Source organism: Hylobates moloch, unplaced genomic scaffold, assembly GCF_009828535.3.
Source record: "Hylobates moloch isolate HMO894 unplaced genomic scaffold, HMol_V3 SCAFFOLD_2, whole genome shotgun sequence".
In the NCBI taxonomy this organism is placed as follows: domain Eukaryota; kingdom Metazoa; phylum Chordata; class Mammalia; order Primates; family Hylobatidae; genus Hylobates; species Hylobates moloch.
The window spans coordinates 147,021,565-147,038,627 of NW_026652277.1; the positions used below are offsets into that span (position 1 = coordinate 147,021,565).

A 17,063-nucleotide genomic window follows, 5' to 3' on the forward strand; every position below is an offset into this window, starting at 1 on the left:
TTGTCTCAATAAATGCCAGTTGTGGTTATTAGTATTTCCTCTCAATAAATGCCAGTTGTTACAAAAAAAAAAATATTTATTGAGGAAACTCATCTAGGTACTAGAGATAGTGATACATAAGAATGTCTTTATGGAATTTGTGTTACAGTGCAGGAGACAGTCACTAAACCAATAAACAAGTATAAGATACGACCATAAAGTCTGGATGCATGGGCTGATATACATATGTTGTTTATTGATATGTAATACATGGCATGTTGCATGATATTGCATAATACATTCAATGTGTTGTCCTTCATTGACAATGTATAGTTCAACAGGCTGTGCCTTTCTGCTAGTCCCTGTATATGTATCTGTGATGCATTGGTATTTCTGATTTTTATTACATGATTTTTGTTTTTAGCAACTCCCGGCAAAAGTAATCAAGACAAATCAATCTATATAAAAAAGAAAATAATATTATCTATGTTTCTATAGTTTTTGACCACTCTGTAGAATATAATTCAGATAAATGGGTTCTAAGAAGAACAAAATAAGGTAATTATAATAGTTAAAATTACAGTGTTACTGTGTGCTAGGCAGTGTTCTAAGCTAATTCTTCTCTAACTTTACAATGTCTATCAATCACTTGGGGTTCTTGTTAAAATGCAGATTCTGAGTTAGCAGTTCCCAAGAATGGATTGAGATTATGCATTTCTAATGAGCTTCCAGGTGACGCTGATGCTGCTGGTGAATGGGCTGCACATCGAGTAGGGAGGGACTAAACATTTTATATGAAGGTAAATTACTTCCTTAAGGTTTCATAGCTTGGGAGTGAGCAGAGCTGTGCTCCCAAACCAGAAGCGCTGTCACTTGGATGTAGCTTTTAATCACTGTGCCCTAGTATATAGAGAATGATCGAGACAAGGATGGGTGCTATTTTAGATAGGTAATCAGAGGAGTGGCTATTACCAGAATGGAGGGAGGAAACAAGCCAAAGAGTAGGAAGAGCACATAGTGGGAAGATCTGCAAGTGCAAAGGCTTAGGGGCAGGAACTAGATGTATGTACCTGGCAACATACTGAATTGGTTGGTGAAGGGAAGGAAAGAAGGGTATGAAATTAGCACTAGCCCAGTGCAAATTTTAAAACTGTGATTTCTATAATAGAAGAGATAGTATTTTTGTAGTCAAGGACCCAGGATCTATCATTAAGTGGACAGGGGTTGAAATCTTATTCACACTGTACTATGTGACCTTAAGGGAATCATTTAATGTCTTAGTTCATCTGAGCTGCTATAGCAAGAGACCAAAAACTGAGTGGCTTATATGCAATCAAAATTTCTTATGATTCTGGAGGCTGAGAAATCCAAGATCAAAGTATTGGCAGATTTGGTATCTGATGAGGGACCACTTTCTGGTTCATAGACACCATTTTCACTGTGTCCTCACATGGTAAAAGGATGAACAAGCTCCTTCAGGTCTCTTTTATAAGGGCAGTAATCCCATTTATGAAGTCTCTGCTTCATGACCTGGTCACCTCCAAAGGCCCCACTTCCTAATCCTAACACCTTGAGGATTAGGATTTCAACATATGAATTTTCAGGGAACACAAACATTCAGACCACTGCCCTTTACTTGTTCAATTTCCCACTTGTGTAAAAAGTGATCAACATAGGATCCAAAGATTGGAATAACAAAATGCTTACAAACTGTCTGGCACATATTGAGATCTATATGAATTATCATTATTGTCTATAGAAAAAGACTGTAAGTGGTTAAAGCTTAAAATTATAATTGATGCAGTTAAATCTGCAGGTAGAATGGTGATTTCAGGAATAGGAATGAATCAGAAGTATAAAGAATAAAATAAGTAAAAAAATGCCCCAAATGGAGAAATAGCAATATTTATCTCTCGTTGATTTTACTTTTCTGGGCCAGGATTGAGTTTCATGTAGTTTCGAGACAAGCTATATGTTCCAAAGAAAAATTATAATCTATTCTCTCATGAAACAGTCCATTAGGTTGATTCTTCCATGTGATAGTTTCTCTATTTCTTAAAAAGTATTTTCCCTAAGTTTCCTTAAAAATCTCACTTCAAACTTCACAGAACTCCCATTGAATGTATCTGCTTATGTTTATGCTCACAAAGTACTCATTTGTATATAGATTCTAGAATTCAATATGTAGTACCAATGTAACTATTCAGCACTTACATTGTAGTTAGAAATGGATGCTCCATCTTTCTTTAAAAGTAGTTTTAATTCCTCAACTAGTATCGCATAACTTTTCTTCACTTGGATGACTTTCTCACAATGAGAAGGAGAAATAACCTGTACAAGCCTCTACATAGAAGAACTCTTCAAGGACTGGCTAAGTAGTTTATATTATTCTCATCTAGCCACATTGTCAACATGATGTACCTTTTTTGCCAAGCTTTTATTCAAACAGCTCAGGAAAGTCAGGAATACAAGGGGTAGGATTTTGCGAAAATGCAATTTTGATGTCTTGTTCATAATGGTCTACAGAAAAAGAAGGAGGCTGTTGAAAGTGGCAAACGACAAATTGAGAACACTTTAAAAGAGGGCAATGACATACTCAATGAAGCCAACCGTCTTGCAGATGAAATCAACTCCATCATAGACGTAAGTATTTGGTAAAACTCGAAAGAGAGATGATAATGAAAAAATGGGAGCCGATGATAAAGCTCAGTAATACAGGCAAATACTAGTATCTGTTTTCTTGTGGAGATAAAATTATTTTTGCATTATTCTGCTGTGACCATGCCTATCTATTGGTGACAACTGGAATGTCACTTTGTTCTCCCAATGGACATGAGTGTTTGTGTAAGGGTACTCACACATTCACACAAATCTGTTTTTGTCCACAGTGATGAAGGACATTTCTTGTTCCTAGAGCAGCACTTACAATCTGCTTCAATATTGATATAACATTAGTTAAAAGAGAAATGTAAATTTATAAACAGGCTTTTAACATGTAATGTCTAATGCATTACACAGAGTGATATGTGGTCATAGAAATGCAAATGGCCTAAGAGATCCTAATGACATGTATACCTATGAAGTGGCATTGTTTAAGTAGATAGACTTTTCTTGGTGTAAGCTGGCTTCTTAAATTTCCTAGTCTATTCCATTAAATAATGACTTTAATTCTCTATTCTTTTTGCTATGTTAGTAAGTTTGAAGTTTCATTTTAAAACTAAACATGTGGGCCAGGCGCAGTGGCTCATGCCTGTAATCCCAGCACTTTGGGAGGCCGAGGCGGTCAGATTGCCTGAGCTCAGATGTTCAAAACCAGCCTGGGCAACGTGGTAAAACCCCATCTCTACTAAATATTAAAAACATTAGCCAGGTGTGGTGACGGGCACCTGTAATCCCAGCTACTCAGGAGGCTGAGGCAGGAGAATTGCTTGAACCAGGGAGGCAGAGGTTGCAGTGAGCCAAGATCACACCACTGCCCTCCAGCCTGAGCAACAGAGCCAGACTGTCTCAAAAAAAAAAAAAAAAAACTAAACTAAACGTGTTGTTATGTCTCATAGAGAAATTAGTAAAAGGGAGGAGGCTTGAATTCACTTGCTTAAAATGCCCTCTTCTCTACATATCAGTATGTTGAAGACATCCAAACTAAATTGCCACCTATGTCTGAAGAGCTTAATGATAAAATAGATGACCTCTCCCAAGAAATAAAGGACAGGAAGCTTGCCGAGAAGGTGTCCCAGGCTGAGAGCCACGCAGCTCAGTTGAATGACTCATCTGCTGTCCTTGATGGGTATGTCATTTGTTGTTGGAAATGTTTGTGTATTTTGATGCTTGTCCAAAGGTTTTGACTAGCGTAAATAGTAGAGAATCATTTTCAAATCCTGATTTCTGTTAACTGTGAACACACTGGCTGTATGGCCTTTCTGTGGATAGGCTTAATTAGGAGGGTCTGGTCAAAGCTTTGCTACAGCAGCATCAAAAGTCTGAGTTACAAGTAGATTCAAATATGGCTTAGTAGGAAGTGAACATAGCCCTAGGCTACACTTAGAAAAAATTATTTTCTGTTCTTCATTAGAAAGCACAGTGGTTGCCTTATTAGCATTTTAAATAACATATATAAAGACACATTCTGTTTCAAATTTCAGTTTTATGTTTCTAATGGAATCATAACAATTTATTGTTAAAAGATGGCTTTTGAAAATTTGGTTCCATACATAGCCTTTAAGTCTTTTTTTTTTTCCTCTTTTAAGCTCCAGGGAGATATTACATTTTCTACTGTAAAATAGCAGCTTATTCTAGCTGGGATTATTACATAGGTCATAGGAGGGAGAGTAAAGAGGGAAGTATATATTTGACTTACAAACAGCCTTCTGTGTATAACTGATACGCTTCTCCTACAATTTTGGGATTGTCGTAATTAATAGAGGTGCTATTAACCCTGAGAATAATTTGCCCAAATAAATCTACATCACATGCAAGGCTTTGTTCTCATACTTAATACTTACTGTTATAAAGAAAAAATACTAATGTTTGAAGACCTTGGACAGTATATGAATTATCATTTTATTTTATGTCAAACTTTTGCCACTTTATAATGAAGGGTGGGTGGTAGATGAAACACAAAGCTAGATATCATCAGATCCAGGCTCTAAGTCCTTACTTGGGGACATATTGGTCATTTGACTTGAAACAGACCATTTAACCTTCTGAAATTCACTTAGTCTCTTCCAGGAAGTGCACCTACCCCAGAAAGATTTTGTGAAATTAATTCCAGTAATGTAGTACAAGTGCTCTGACTCTCACAGCATGCTTCACAAATAAAGTGAAGAATTGTCTCATATCACACACCTGCTAGAGCACATGGTTGCAGAGACTTTTGGAGGATGCTACGGGTATTTAAGATGTGTTGGTAGTATTTCATAGCTGAATTATTTAGAAATACATGTTTAGGCCAGGCGCGGTGGCTCACGCCTGTAATCCCAGCACTTTGGGAGGCCGAGGCGGGCAGATCACGAGGTCGGGAGATCGAGACCATCCTCGCTAACACGGTGAAACCCCGTCTCCACTAAAAATACAAAAAATTCTCCGGGCATGGTGGCGGGCGCCTGTAGTCCCAGCTACTCAGGAGGCTGAGGCAGGTGAATGGCGTGAGCCCAGGAGGCGGAGCTTGCAGTGAGCGGAGATTGCGCCACTGCACTCCAGCCTGGGCGAGAGAGCGAGACTCCATCTCAAAAAAAAAAAAAAAGAAAAAGAAAAAGAAATATATGTTTAGGTTGTAGAAAACTACAAGACAATATAATAAGTAGATACTGTACTATGATTTGGAATTGTCATAGATATATTGGCCAGGATCATTTGGAAGCCAGATTTCTTATAATTAGGACGTTCTTCATTTGAGTACCATTGAGTGCCCTGACATTCTTTTTTTGAATCATCCCACCAGAATCCTTGATGAGGCTAAAAACATCTCCTTCAATGCCACTGCAGCCTTCAAAGCTTACAGCAATATTAAGGACTATATTGATGAAGCTGAGAAAGTTGCCAAAGAAGCCAAAGATCTCGCACATGAAGCTACAAAACTGGTAAGAAACAAATGGCACATGTGCTGGGAATGGAAGTCAACCTTTTTGAATTTTTCAAATGTAAGTCAGTCTGGAAAATCCCAGTAAATTGGCATATTTGTTTTGGGTTATTTTTGAAGACCTCTTTTAAAATTTACCTAAAATAAATTCTCAGTATGCTATAATTATAGCAGAACTCTTTTCTCAGTCACCCACTACCACTGTTAGGGTCTCAAAATTATCACAGAAACCAAGCAAGTTTGTGCTACCAACTCACAAAATAAAACAGGCAAAGAGAACACTCTGGATAGGGAATTTTATCACCATTATCTCAAATGGCACTAGTTAAAAAGAAAAAAAAGTAACCATTGCATATAATCACATACGAGTTGGTTACATATGAAGTTTGGCTATAAAATGCACTTTTTTATAAAACATACTGGATCATATGCTTCTAAACAATTTATATCATGTTTATGAATTAATGAATTTTTATGAATTTTTGAATTGAAAAGCTCTTAACCTTTGGCTACAGTCATTGTTCATAATACATTTGGAACAAGTATTTTAGAGTTTGGGCATTCCAAGTTCTGTCACATTATTTCAATGCCTTCAGTGGTGACAAATCTTTATTCTTTAGATGTAAAACAACATTTTGTACATAAGTTGTGTGATAGTAAGTTGGTAGTACTATTTAAGGCTAAAAAAAAATCTCATAGGAATCATCCTGAATATAATGTTCAGAACCATCATTTATTTATTTGGTTTCACATAGAACCTACCAAACACATGAGAATTTTTTGGGGGGGAAACCTGATTGGACATTTGACTGTGAGTGAAATACACAGAAGCAATGGTGTTAAAGAAACCAATCAATATTTTCTTTGCTTCGGTGTTGGACAAAAATGCTTTCTAGGATTTCGGGGATATTAGAGATACCACAGTCTTAGCAGGTTCATTTTCTGGTCATAATGAAACATCATATTCTATGAGCAATTAGTACTGTTTTTGGTTTCTCTTGAATGAACTCTACTAATGCCGTATGTTCTGTTTACTTCTTATTCAAAATAGTGGCATGATCATTGCAGAAGCATTTCTATGTTCAGTTATCCTTTCAAAATGAATCTGCTTTTCTTTTTTTTTCTCCTTTAGTTTCTTTTTTTAATTTTATTATTATTATACTTTAAGTTTTAGGGTACATGTGCACAACGTGCAGGTTTGTTACATATGTATACATGTGCCATGTTGGTGTGCTGCAGCCATTAACTTGTCATTTAGCATTAGGTATAACTCCTAATGCTATCCCCCCCCTCCCCCTACCCCATAACAGTCCCCGCTGTGTGATGTTCCCCTTCCTGTGTCCATGTGTTCTCATTGTTCAATTCCCACCTATGAGTGAGAACATGCAGTGTTTGGTTTTTTGTCCTTGCGATAGTTTGCTGAGAATGATGGTTTCCAGTATGAATCTGCTTTTCAAATCTAAACTAAATTTTAATCCATCTTCTGATAGCTAATTTTCTATTTTAAAGGCCCTAATTTCCAGTTCACCATTTTCATTTCACTGTTTTATTGTATGATTATTTTCAGCATCTAAAATGGTGCCTGGCAAGTAGTAGGCACTTAGAAATGAATGAGTGAATTTTTTCATTATAATTGACACCTTTTATGCCTATTCATAATCTTTTATACCAATAAAAATATGCTATAGTAATTGCTTCATCCTTATAAATTTCTTGTAACATTTTGTGTTAAGGAGGTGTTTAATTTTACCCTAATTTAATACCTTTAGGAAAAATCATTTTTTGCCAACGTGCAGTGTGCACTTACTTCTTACCACCCATGCTTATGCATGGTAGGCTAACCAACCTCAAACAGAGTGATGGTGAGTTGCAATGCATTACACCATGTCTGCTGTTATCATTATTCCTTCTCTCTTTCCACAATCATTTAAAAATAATTAAATGTCTGAAAAATTACAAAATAAGTGCTATAGAGAATCACTGATTTATTAAATGTCTATCGGATAAGAAAAAGAAGACAATCTGTCCCAGAAATTTTGTTGGAATGTTTTTCATGAAGAGAATAAATAAAATTTTAGTTTTAATAGATCAGTATAATATAGTTCTATTTTGCTGGAAAAGAAATATATTTCAAAAACATTGAGTAATTATCTAGATAGGACTAACATCCTGTAACTATAAGATCTGATATATAAGCTATACATCAACAGAGAAGAATGAGATTAAATGTATTATTAAGTATAGAAGAGTTCAAAGCATAACAATACAGAATAGTCCTCTACTCCTTTGAATCTAGCCCTATAAAGAAGGAAGAATGTTTTCAATAACTTAAAAAGAAAAACAAAGCAACAAATTATACATTTGCAGGAGAAAAGAAAAAGGTCAAGTAATAAAGCAACCAATGACCACTGTGAAGAAAGTGAAGGTCAGATAATTTGAGAAGAAAAAAAGCATTGAAAATACCATAAGAAAAGAAACAAAGAAATGATAGAAATAACCTCCAAGCATAATTAAGACAATGTTTTAAAATCAACTTTGATTTTTCAAAAATTTATTTGTCTTCCTATATATAAACACACATAGACAATCAAGAATCACATTGAAAGGAAAATATGAGTGAGAAGGAAGTGGATCCTTCATAAGCAGGAGAAAGCTAATACGATTTGTTTGTAGTGCAGTATTATTTTGTAAAGAGTAATAGCTACTTGTCTTGCATAAATAATTTCTTTAAATATCAATGAAATATTATTTTAAGAACTTAGACATCATGAAATAACAAATGCTATTTTTCTATTGGTGTTGGGTGAGGAAAGTACTATAAAGCATTTGTTTTCCTACATATAATTGCCAAGAAAATATCTCATTTAGTACTTCTCTAGAGGATGCAAGGAAAACCAAAAGGAGATATGTCACTCATAAAATGGAATAAAAATGGAATATAGACATCAGTAATTTTTTCTCAGTTGCTTTGATCCTATAAGAAACTCTAAAATAACAGAGAAGTAGATGTTTTTAAAACATTTCCAGGTCATAGATAAACTCAAAATCTACATTATCTACCAGATCAGATTTTTAAAACTGATGAAAGTATTAATGTTCTCTGGAAGGACAGAACTAATAGGATAGATGTATATAAGAAGGGGAGTTTATTAAGGAATATTGACCCACACCATCACAAGATGAAGTCCGACAATAGGCCATCTGCAAGCTGAGGAGCAGGGAAGCCAGCCTGAGTCCCAAAACCTCAAAAGTAGGGAAGCTGACAGTGCGGCCTTCAGTCTGTGGCTGAAGGCCTGAGAGCCCCTGGCAAACCACTGATGTAAGTCCGGGAATCCAAAAGCTGAAGAACTTGGAGTGTGATGTTCGAGGGCAGGAAGTATCCAGCATGGGTGAAAGATGAAGCCTGGAAGAGTCAGAAGATCTGCTCTTTCTACTTTCTTCTGCCTGCTTTTATTCTAGCCACACTGGCAGCTGATTAGATGGTGCCCACCCACACTGGGGGTGGGTCTGCCTCTTCCTGACCAGTGACTCAAATTTTAATCTCCTTTGGCAACACCCTTACAGAGACACCCAGGAGCAGTACTTTGCATCCTTCAATCCAATCAAGCTGATACTCAGTATTAATCATCACAAGTCCACCCCTTGTCAACTTGAACCCATACACATCTCCTGAAATCATACATAATCTCCAAATAAAGATAATAATATGTCATAATTATACCTAACATAATACAGCTATCCCTTGTACAATCGGAAGCACACTAATCCTTAACCTAAATGCTATTACCTAAAGTTAACAACACTTAAATGCTGATATGAAGTCAATAAGTTTTATGTCACATGATAAAGGAAAAAGAAAGCAAATGAAGATATTTTCCTAGTACAAATGTATACATGCACAAAACATATTCTTAACAGAATAAGGAGGAAATATTCATGACAATTACAGTCTTCATTTCTGCAACTGGCCATGTGGTTGTAGCTGGTATTGATGACTACCTTCTTCTACTACCCATTAGTAGTACACCTCAGCGGGTCATGGTTTTTTACCTGGTGGGGTGACCCAAACCTTTATTCTGGAAGGGTCTGTGCCATTTGTAGTCATGTCTGGATTGGGTTGGATTGGGTTGTTGTAGTTTCCCATTGACCTTAATCACAGGGAATGGTAATATTAAGAGACGCCCTATAGGATCTCCTGTATTCCACGCATGCTCTTCCTTGCCTTCATTGTGGAATAGTAGACTGATTTCACCTTGATATTCTGGGTCAATTACCCAGCCAACACTGTAACTCCCTTCTTGGCCTGGTGACTTGGAGGTAGGAGGGCCCCAGTTGGCCAGGTGGTAATCTTAACTTCCAGTTTAATGGAATCATTGTTGTATCCCTTGGTGACAGCATTCTTCCCTCTGGAACTAAGATGTCTAGGTCAGCAGAACATAATGTCGTGGGAACAGGAAGCAAAATTTTGCTAGTGGGTCATTAGGGGTGATAGTGAGTGGTGCCACTTCCACTTCCACCCCTTGATTCCAGGACCCGTGAACCCTGGCTATGGGAGAAACAGTACCATATTTTGGACACTGATTCAAGGCATACACAGCCTTCTGGAGAACTTCGCTGCAGTCTGGCAAAGTATTGTCACCTAGTTGGCTTTGTAATTATGACTTCAAAAGGCCATTCCACAATTCTATCAATCCAGCTGCTTCAGGATGATGGGAAACATGGTAAGACCAGTGAATTCCATGAGCATGAGCCCAGTGCTGCACTTCTTTAGCTGTAAAGCGAGTGCCTTGTTTAGAGGCAATGCTGTGTGGAATACCATGACAGTGAATAGGGCATTCTGTGAGTTCGCGGATGATACTCCTGGCAGAAACATTGGGCGTAGGATGGGCAAACCCATATCCCGAATAAGTGCCTATTCCAGTGAGGACAAACCTCTGCCTTTCCATGATGGAAGAGTTCTGATATAATCAACCTGCCACCAAGTAGCTGGCTGATCACCCCAAGGAATGATGCCAGATGGAGGGCTCAGTGTTGGTTTCTGCTGCTGGCAAATTGGGCACTCAGTGGTGGCTATAGTCAGATCAGTCCATGTTGCTGAGCCTATGCATAACCTCCATTCCTGCCACCATGGCCACTTTGTTCATGAGCCCATTGAGCAATGACAGGGTGGCTGGGGAAAGAGGCTGAGTGGTGTACACAGAATGAGTCATCCTATCCACTTGATTATTAAAATCCTCCTCAGCTGAGGTCACCCGTTGGTGAGCACTCACATAGGATACAAATATCTTCACAGTTTTTGACCACTCAGAGAGGTCCATCCACATACCTCTTCCCCAGATTTCTTTGCCACCAATTTTCTAATCATGCTTCTTCCAAGTCCCTGACCATCCAGCCAAACCATTGGCTACAGCACATTAATTAGTATATAATTACACATCTGGCCATTTCTTCTTCCAAGCAAGTGCACAACCAGGTGCACTGCTCAAAGTTCTGCCCCCTGGGAAGACTTCCCTTTGCCACTGTCCTTCAGGGATGTCCTAGAAAGGGGCTGTAGTGCTGCAGCTGTCCACTTGTGGGTGCTACCTGCATATCTTGCAGAATCATCTGTGAACCAGGCCCTAGTCTTCTCTTCCTCTGTCAACAGATCATGGGGAGCTCCCTGTGAGGCCATCAGTGCAGGCTGGGGGAGAGAAGGCAGGGTGGCAGGAGTGGAGGCCATGGGCATTTGAGCCACTTCCTCATGCAACTTACTTGTGCCTTTAGGACCAGCTTGAACCTGATTCATGTATATACCACTTACAGTTGGTGATGGAAGGCTGCTGTGTATGCCCAGCTTTATGGCCAGTTGGGTCAGAAAGCACCCAGTTCATGAAAGGCAGTTTAGGTTGCATGGTGACTTGATGACCTACAGTCAAACGTTCAGTTTCTACCAAAGCCTAGTAACAGGCCAAGTGTTGTCTCTCAAATGGAGAGTAGTGATCTGCAGAAGATGGCAGGGCCTTGCCCCAAAATCCTAGAGGCCTCCACCTCTAGGAGTCACCTATGGGAGCCTGCCAAAGGCTTCAAACAGCATCCCTGTCTGCCATTGACACCTCAAGGACCACTGGATCTGCTGGGTCATATGGCCCAAGTGGCAGAGCAGTTTGCACAGCAGTCTGGACCTGTTGCAGAGCCCACTCAAAATTGGCAGCCTTTCAGGTCACTCAATAAATGGGCCCATTGTAACACACCCAGGAACAATGCTTTGCATCCTTCAATCCAATCAAGTTGGCACTTAATATTAACCATCACAGTGAATGAATAGATTTTTTATGATGTTGGCTCCTTGGAATGACCCAGAGGTAATAAGCACACTTTCAGTGGCATAAGGATACGAGGCCCTCCTCTGCCCATTTCCACTGGAAATGTCTTAGATGCTGTGCTTTTTAATCAGGTATATCCAAACAACAAACAAACAAATAAAATAAGACTAATGCAGAATGAATTCCATAGTTCAGGTTCTTAAAGATAATGGAAAATTATCACATAATCTCCACCTGCTTTGAAACATTATCTTCTTTCCTTCCTTTCCTCCCTTTCTCCCTTTCTCTAAGTCAGTGGAATGTCCTAGTTTAACTTTGATGTGGAAAATTTAGGCAGTCCTCAACCTCTCTAGGTATGCTGAATTTAAAAAAAATGAATCATATTTTTACTTTTCATGGCAAATGGAGTTCTCCTCTTTCTTCTGATCCTCTTCTTCACCTTGCAATGACTGTCATTTTGTAAAACTTTCTCTCTGTCTCTGTCTCTCTTACACACACATACACTCACAATGTTCCTTAATATCTTCTAATCCTGAATTTCCTTTCTCAATTTGTTTAGTTAGATCTTCACTAGAAATGAGTATTAGAAATTGGGAAAAGTTTATACTGGTTGTATTAGAGTTCTTCAGATAAACAGAACTATTAGGAGATAGATAGATACATTGATTGATAGATGACAGATAGATGAATGGATGGATAGGTGGATAATAGGCTGGTAGATGATAGATGGATGATATAGATAGATAGATGATAGATAGATAGATAGATAGATAGATAGATAGATAGATAGATAATAGATTAGATGATAGACAGAAAGAAGAGATTTGTTATGAAGAATTGGCTTACGTGATTATGGAGGCTTCAAAGTCCCAGAATCTGCGAGCTGCAGATTGAGGATATAGTTCACTTTGGGTCCAAAGGCCAGAGAATCAGGGGAGCTGATGGTATAAACCACAGTTCAAGAACTAGAGAGAAAATGAGATGAGATGTCCTAGCTCAATCTGTAAGGCAGAAAAAAATGGAAGGAATTCCTCCTTTCTTTGCTTTTTGTTCTATTCAGCCCTCAAGAGATTGGATGATGCACAACCATATTGAGGAGGGCAATCTCTTTTACCCTCATCCAGAAACAGCCTCACAGACACACGCAGAAATAATGTTTAATCTAGGTGCCCATGGCCAGTCAAGTTGACACATACAATTTACAATCACACTGGCCTTCAACTCCAGCGCACAATGTGGTCTTCTTCTTTATTCTCTAAATTCAAGTTCTCTCACTTGCTAAAATTATCCATATTTCTTGGGAACCATCATTCTACAAAATGTTGACTAGGCCTTTCTTAGGCATTTCTAGGGAAAATAATATAAAATACAGAAGAAAGTGAGGGGAGTTTAGATATAACGCATTTTTCATAGAAAAAATGATAGTGGGATGGTTAGTAAAGAACTGTGCTCTGTAAGCAAGATGTCAGCTTTAGACAAAGTGAAGAAAAGGGGAGAAGTCTAGAAAAAATAATATTATACAGAAAGAGAATATTCCTAAATATATGACCTTCTCTTATAGCAAATTTCCCAGTGTTCATTCGTAATACAAGGAGAGTAAAAACTCCATAGAAACCTCAAAAAGAGCTTTTTCTTGCAATGAAATTAGGTGTCTACGGAATAAACAGGACTTTTGAAACTTTACTCTTATGTGACAAATCAGTGAGGAGGAAACACGCTGATAAGAAGCACTGAACTGCTACAAATACGCTTCATTTGCTATAAATACACTTCATTCACTGAACTATAATAAAATTCACTTCAAAAGGAATGTGAACAAAATGAAAGAACTTGGATATTAAAGGGGCAAAAGTGAACAAAAAGATAGAAAATGTGTACAAACCTAAGTAAGCATTACGAAAAGCATAATGATAATTATTAAATATGTGGAATTAAAAACAAAATGGAACTAAAACACAAGAGACTAATAACATGGAAAATGAGGCAGGTAGTCAGTTATTTAATAAAAGTTTTTAAGATTATTGAATTCTGGGGAGGAAAGTAAAAAGCTAATTAACTTTAGTTTTTACTAAGAATATGTATTAAACATTGAAAAAAATAGAAAAATAAAATTGACAGTATTCGAGTTCTCCAGAGAAACAGAACAAATTGGAAGGGTATATATACACAGATACACATATTTTAAAGAATTGGCTCATGAGATTGTGGGGCCTGGCTGCAGGGAATAGATGAATATTGCCGTCTTGAATCCAAAGGCAGTTTGGAGGCAGAATTTCTTCTTCTTCAGGGCACCTCAGTAATTCCTCTTAAGGCCTCCGACTTGGATGAGGCTCCCCAACATCATGGAGGGTGACCTGCTTTACCCAAAGTCTACTGACTGAAACGTTAATCACATCTAAAAAATACATTCACAGCAACATCTAGACTGCTGTTTTACCAAAAACCGGGTACCATAGCCTAGCCAAGTGGATATAAATTAACGATCACAAACAGCTAAACATTCCAAACAAGCAGACAGAGACAGAGAAAAATAAAGAAATGTGAAGGGGAGGAGAATTTTCAATCAGTTCTGCAAAAGACAAAAAAAGAGAAAAAACAGAAACAAATCATAAATATAAAATATAATGGAATTAAATCCAAATACAACAGTCAGGGTAATTATCACCAGCTGCCTCAAGAAATAACCCCTGAAATCTCACATGATGGACATAATTCAAGTTTATGTCTCACATCACAACTCAATGTGAGTTATACCACCTTTTGCATCTTGTAGTGACATACGGTGTAGCCTCCAAGGCAGGGAAGAGAAAAAAATGAAGAGACATGCAGGCCCCTACCATACTGGCTCATGTGGCCTAGACCACGTTTGGTCTGAGTCATTGACCAGAAGTAGCCATGTGCCCCAAGCTAACGGTAAGGGAGGTCTGGAAAAGTAGGAGGCGGATAGGATATTTGATGAGCACTAACTACCTCTGCTTCAAGTTGTCTTCATAATAAAGGCAAACATTAAAATTGACAGATTACAGTGATTTTCATATTGGATTAAAATGTCTGAAACAAAGGCATTCGTCTATATATGACTTACACAAATACCGCAAATCTTAGGGGAATAGAAGGACTGAAAATGAGAGATAAGACATACTTTGCAAACTCTAACCAGAAGAAAGCTGGTATGCTACTATTAATAGCAATCTAAAAGACTTTAATTTTTTTAAAAGAGTTATTAAGGATAAAGAAAGTGATCATGATAGAATAAAAGGAACAAGGAAAACTAAAAAATTACGAGCCTGCAAGTCATAATAACAAAGCCTATGGATAAATAAAGATAAATATGTCAGAATGAGAGCATTTTCATATATATAATAGGGAATGATTTTACCATATCTCTCTTAAAAATTGATAGGTCAAGCAAAGAGACACAGATTTTAAAAGTACCTTACACAGGATGACTTAATGGCCTTATAGAACTCTATATCAACTAGATAATTAATTCTACCTGCCCCATTAGATGAAGTAACTCATGAAACAAACAAAGGACCACAACCTAGATCACAAAGCAAGTATCAGCAAATCCTAATGATCCAATAGCATCTAGACTACATTCTTTTATCATAATGCAATACAATTAGAAATTGGTGCAAAACAATTGACAAAAAAGTTTTAAAATAAAAAACACACTTCAAAGTAATCCATGGTTTGAGAAAAAAACACAGTTTGAATTTACGAAGTATTTAATAACAGAATGGAAATAAAACTTCACCTCAAAATTTGTGTGTGCAAATAAAGTGGTACCAATGGGAAAATATACAGTTTGGAATGCAGATATTAGGCAAGGATAAGAACTGATACTAATTATCTAAGGTTTCGGCTCAAGATGTTTAAAAAAGTACACAGAAAGAAATAAAAATAAAAGCAGAAATTAATGACCTGAGGAAAGGCATTAGACAGGGTTGACAAAACAGAAAGTTGATTCTTAGACTAAACTAGCAAATAAACAGAAGACAAGAACACTTAAGCAAACAAAGAGAGACAACACAAATGAATAGGATCAAGAATGAAAAGGGGATCATAACTGTAGATACCGTATAGATTGAAAAATAAAAATGGATATATTGGAGTATATGAATATGGAGTATTTGAATCTTTATTCAAACACATTTGAATACTTAGGTGAAGTAAACAGTAAGTTTAGAGCAAAATTTACTCAAAAAGAAATAGTACACCTGAGAACTATAGCCATTAAATAAATTGAATCAGTAGTTAATGCAACAAAATAACAATGTGTGCAAAAATGTCAAGGACCCATTATGCAATTTGTTCCAAAGAATAGGAAAAGAAGAAAAATTTCCTCAGCTTATTTTATGAGGCTGATACAATCTTGATGGCAAACCCTACAGGGGACAGTACTACAAAGAAAAACTGTAGGCCAGTTATTTAAATAGAAAGAGAAGCTATAAATGAAATATTATAAAACTCAATTCAAATGTACATAATTTACAGATCTGTAAACACACAGTAAAACATTAACATTTGCCAGATATGGATGATGGGAATAGAGGTGTCTGTATTAATTTCTAATCGTGTCTATATTATTTCCTACTTAAATATTTTAATTAAAATGAACCTCAAAGGAGATAGAAAATCAGTCCTGCAATAAAATCTGTTCTAAAATAATAAAGAAAATAGGTCTAAAATGGGTCTGGAAATGAAACAACAACCCTCATCCTTTACACCAACAAGAGGTTCTAAATTTCTTTCTTTTTCTTTTATTTATTTATTTATTTTATTATTATTATACTTTAGGTTTTAGGGTACATGTGCACAATGTGCAGGTTTGTTACATATGTATCCATGAGCCATGTTGATTTTCTGCACCCATTAAGTCGTCATTTAGCATTAGGTATATCTCCTAATGCTGTCCCTCCCCGCTCCCCCAACCCCACAACAGTCCCCGGAGTGTGATGTTCCCCTTCCTGTGTCCATGAGTTCTCATTGTTCAATTCCCACCTATGAGTGAGAACATGCAGTGTTTGGTTTTTTGTCCTTGCAATAGTTTACTGAGAATGATGGTTTCCAGTTTCATCCATGTCCCTACAAAGGACATGAACTCATCATTTTTTATGGCTGCATAGTATTCCATGGTGTATATGTGCCACATTTTCTTAATCCAGTCTATCGTTGTTGGACATTTGGGTTGGTTCCAA

At 37.2% G+C, this 17,063-nt stretch overlaps 1 protein-coding gene across 1 annotated transcript in view; it reads left to right on the forward strand.

The window, feature by feature from the left end:
- LAMA2 (laminin subunit alpha 2) overlaps positions 1-17,063 on the forward strand; it is a 656,337-nt gene that overhangs the window by 530,574 nt on the left and 108,700 nt on the right. The window contains exons 32-34 of the mRNA XM_058435730.1: positions 2,506-2,622; positions 3,603-3,766; positions 5,420-5,558. Coding sequence (XP_058291713.1) covers positions 2,506-2,622; positions 3,603-3,766; positions 5,420-5,558 — 420 coding nt within the window. The remainder of the gene's footprint in view (positions 1-2,505; positions 2,623-3,602; positions 3,767-5,419; positions 5,559-17,063) is intronic.